Below are 4155 nucleotides of genomic sequence, written 5' to 3' on the forward strand. Positions count from 1 at the left end.
TTTGCTACAGTTAAGCCTTTTTTGGTTTTAAATTAAACAAATAATCCCTTTCGTCCAACATCATTAGAAACACTCGTTAATGGCTAACATGGCTCTTATAATCATATTGGAAAAAAGTTTAAAAATAATTTTAATGTTTAAAATATTTACCGAAAATTTAAGGGGATAAGTGTCTTAAAAATAAACTAAAATATATAACGAAGGTTTAATTGTGCCTAAAAAAAATAAAAAGACTTATATATACTTTAAAAAAATTCGAGGAATTTTTTATAATTTCTGCTTTTTTATAGTATTTTTATAAAACGATTACTCACTTTTAAAATCTTTTAATTTACCATTCAGTGATTTTCTGGTTATTTGAACAATAAATATTAAATATTCATCGTATTTTATTTACTTTAAGACACCTTGTGAATTGTTGATTTTTAAAATTCGCAGACTTCACTCATAGCTTTTAATTAATAAAATGCTAAATTCAAGAATTTATAAATTTTGTTATTTGGGATGAGTGTAAAATTTATAAATTCACAAAGATGTATTAAAAATAATTAAATTTTAATAAAATGCATCATTTATTTTTTGAAAAATGATTGATTTTCATTTTTTTATTTAGAAGGTGAAATTTTAAATGAAAGATTTCTGCAATATATGAATTTTTATGATATTTAAACTCTCACAGATAGCAAGCTAACTGAAGTTCTCAAAAAACCATTACTCGCATAATCGCATTTAAGATTTTTTTTATGTTTAATACTGAACTTTAGAAATTTACTTGATATTTTAAGTAACTTTTAATCCAAATTTATTCTTTTTTCATCTTTATTTATCTTTTCACTCAAATACAATGTACAGATAATAAATTACTAATACAACCTAAAAGTAATCTTTAAAGATAAAGATAAATTAATATTTTCTTAAAATTGTTTATGATAAACACACTGAAAATTTAAAGAAAATTTATATATACATGCTATAATTAAAAATAATAACAAATACTATATAACAGTATTTTCCATTTCAAGTATAAAATAATAATAAAAACAAATAAAAATCAAACTCTCAATAAGCACGCAGATTTCTACTCAAACCGTTAGCATTAGAGAAAAACCCAACCAAGTCCTGCCTGTACGGCAAAAACGACCGTCGTTTATCTCCTTCCTTCATAACCGCTCTATTCTTCACATAGTGTTCTTCAACTTCAACAACATCGCCACCGTTACTCTTCTTCTCCGCCGCAGCCGGCGGAGCCAAGAACACAAACGTCTCTTTTCCGTCACTCCTACTTCTATTAAGCAAATCCCGAAGCTTCCATCTCTTCGAAGACGTTCCTGTGGAGCGGCTCTTCTTGCTGATACTCGCCGCACTTTTAGGTTTCCACGCGCAATAAGAATCTTCCGGTACGGATTCTAGCTCATCCGCCTCCGACGAAGACGACGACGTCGTAGTTGACGTTTCCCTTTCTTCGCTGAATAGCTTCCGTAACGGCAATCGATTTGGCTTCGGAGCTGATTTAGGTAATAACTGTTCATCTTTTTCTAATAGTAACGAGGTGTTGAATAGAGGATAAGTCGGTCTAATTTGACCGTTATAAAAAATATCCCCCGCTGAAATCGGTGGCTCCGCCGGCTCTGAGCTTGGAATAGCGAACTCAAACTCCTCCTCCTCCGCCTCTTCCTCCGGAGTCTCTTCCTCGTCTAATTTCATAATTTCTTGATCTTCTTCTACTTTTGGCGTGGAATTTTCTGGTTCTGGTAGCGAATTAAAGATGATATTACAGTCATAATCATCTGGTTGATCGTTAGTGAATTCTCGAACAACTCTGGCTGCAATTTCAGTGAGATTCTCTGAGGAGTAAGAATTGAAGCTAGGTGAGCTAGGAGATTGGGTAATCAGTGCTTGCATTTGGAGAATTTGGAGGTTTAATTGTTCTTTAATGGCGGAAATGTTCTTTGAGCGAAAAAATGAGGAAGACAAGAAAAAGAAGAATGGAAGATATATATGAATGTAACGTATAAACAGAGAAAATATATAGGGTCTTTTATAAAAGAAAATCAGGCTATAATTAGGTGGTGTTTGGCGAGTCGTCGTGACCAATTAAAATCAACTTATTATCTTCTAGACAATTTTGTTTATTCGTTTATTTATTCAATAACCGAGAAATTTACAAGTTTTATTTTTTTAATTTATTTTTACACTAAATTTATATATACATTAACTATTTTTTCTTGATATAAAATCTAATCTAGATTAGTAGTAATTAGTGTTTAGATCAGTCTACTAAATTAACAGGATTGGGACTCAGAGCCGAGACCTTGAAAATGTACTTATAACTCGAGTTTGGTCTCGCTGATTTATATTCATTAACTATAATTTATTATAAACATTTATAAAAATCTTAATCTAAATGATTCACATAATTTGGAGGAATCAAATCATTGGTTAAATCAAAACCAAGTTAATAAAATCATTTCTTTAACTGAATTGATTTAATTGAAAATTTTAAACAAATCAAATTTAATCAAAATATAAAATAGAATTGGCCGATTAATCTGATTAGTTAAGTTAAACCGACTAAATTATTAGAAATGATAATTAAAATAAATAAACTACATAAATTATTTGCTAATTTAATTTGCTGAAACTTTAAATTCTTAATATATAACTGAGTCAATTATTTTTATTAACTTAACCTACTAAACTGGCTGAATTAAATAAAATCTTCAACTAAATGAAACCAAAAAAAATCTCTTAAGTTGCTCACCATAGAGATATTGGACATTAGTAAATGTGACTCATTTTCAAACAGCTCTCATTTCTCTTTGTAATAACTACCATTATTGTTTTGTACTCATAAAATAAATCTTCTTGCCTTCTGTTTCACGTAAACATAAACTAATTTCCCCTCAACATAACACGTGGAGAAGTATGAGGGTTCACACGTGTCTTTTACAATTCGGAAAAAATAAAATTCATACTCTCTCTGGTCCATAATATTTGTCGCATTTAAAATTTTTTTTGGTCAATAATATTTGTCACATTAGAATTTCAAAAAAGCACTAATTGCTATTTTTCCAAAATTATTCCTAGCTATAAATACTTTGTACGGTTAAAAGAACTAGTCAAACATAAAACAAGTGGTAATTAATATAGACAATTTAGTAAAACTATATACAAATCAAAATTTATTTATTATTTTTTTAATTTATGTGAAATGGCCAAATGCGACAAATATTATGGAGCAGATGGAATAATTTTCTAAAGAAATTGGGCATAATCATTAATTGAATTGATGTAGTAATTAATTTGGGGGGTTTGTAATTAATAAAGTTTGCTGTCTCTGTCGGTAATATAGTTGTAAACTGTTATCATTTTAAGGTGGTGGTCCTATATATTTCTTCAACTATAATATATTGATTTGATGTAATTATATTCTCAATTTTATATTTTATAATTATATTATTTTCGTGGGTAGTAAGTGTGGGAAAAAATAAAATAAAATTGAAGGGTAATGAAAATGCATATAAAATAAATGATTTGTAATGATATAAATTTGTGGTGGTGGTTTTTAATTTTAATTTCGTGCACTAGAGGGAAGACAACTAACATGCGTCTTAATTTTGAGTGATGAAGACATGAAATTGAATTGGCATTTCTATAAAAGGGGACCGATGTTTTTATTTGTAAATCATTTTCATTAAATTAGCAACCGGCCAAATTAAAAATTTAGATGTTAACATTGTTTTTGCCTGGAAATAGATAATTAATGGACACAGGATAGTTTAAATAAATTGCAATTTTTGTTGTAATTAGCTGTTCTTTAATAGTGATAATAACTATAAACAGTGCAGCAGCGATTAAAACAATCATTTTTAAAAGAAGTTATGCTTTAAAGATAAAATTTGAAGCTCAAATTCAAAGATAAGAGTCATAAGACTAGGAAATTAAAACTGCCTTTCTAACTAATTTAGTTCAATGAATCAATAAATAAAATATTTCGTGTTTTATTTTTAATTTTTTTGTTAATAAAAAATCATAATTATTTATTTGCTTTATCTTTCAAAAAAATTCAATAAGTATCACTCTATTTTAATAGTGTGAAATGTTCCTGAATGTAGAAGTAGAATCAGTGAAATTACATGACTTTACATAAAATAA

At 28.1% G+C, this 4155-nt stretch overlaps 1 protein-coding gene across 1 annotated transcript; it reads right to left on the reverse strand.

Moving 5' to 3' along the window:
* Positions 1-939: 939 nt before the first annotated feature.
* On the reverse strand, positions 940-2027 carry LOC126671116 (uncharacterized). The gene has a single exon (XM_050364827.2). It carries the CDS (start codon positions 1900-1902, stop codon positions 1060-1062), a length of 843 nt encoding a protein of 280 aa, XP_050220784.1. The 5' UTR covers positions 1903-2027; the 3' UTR covers positions 940-1059.
* Between the last annotated feature and the right edge of the window lie 2128 nt (positions 2028-4155).

Source organism: Mercurialis annua, linkage group LG3 (genome assembly GCF_937616625.2).
Source record: "Mercurialis annua linkage group LG3, ddMerAnnu1.2, whole genome shotgun sequence".
Classification (NCBI taxonomy): Eukaryota; Viridiplantae; Streptophyta; class Magnoliopsida; order Malpighiales; family Euphorbiaceae; genus Mercurialis; species Mercurialis annua.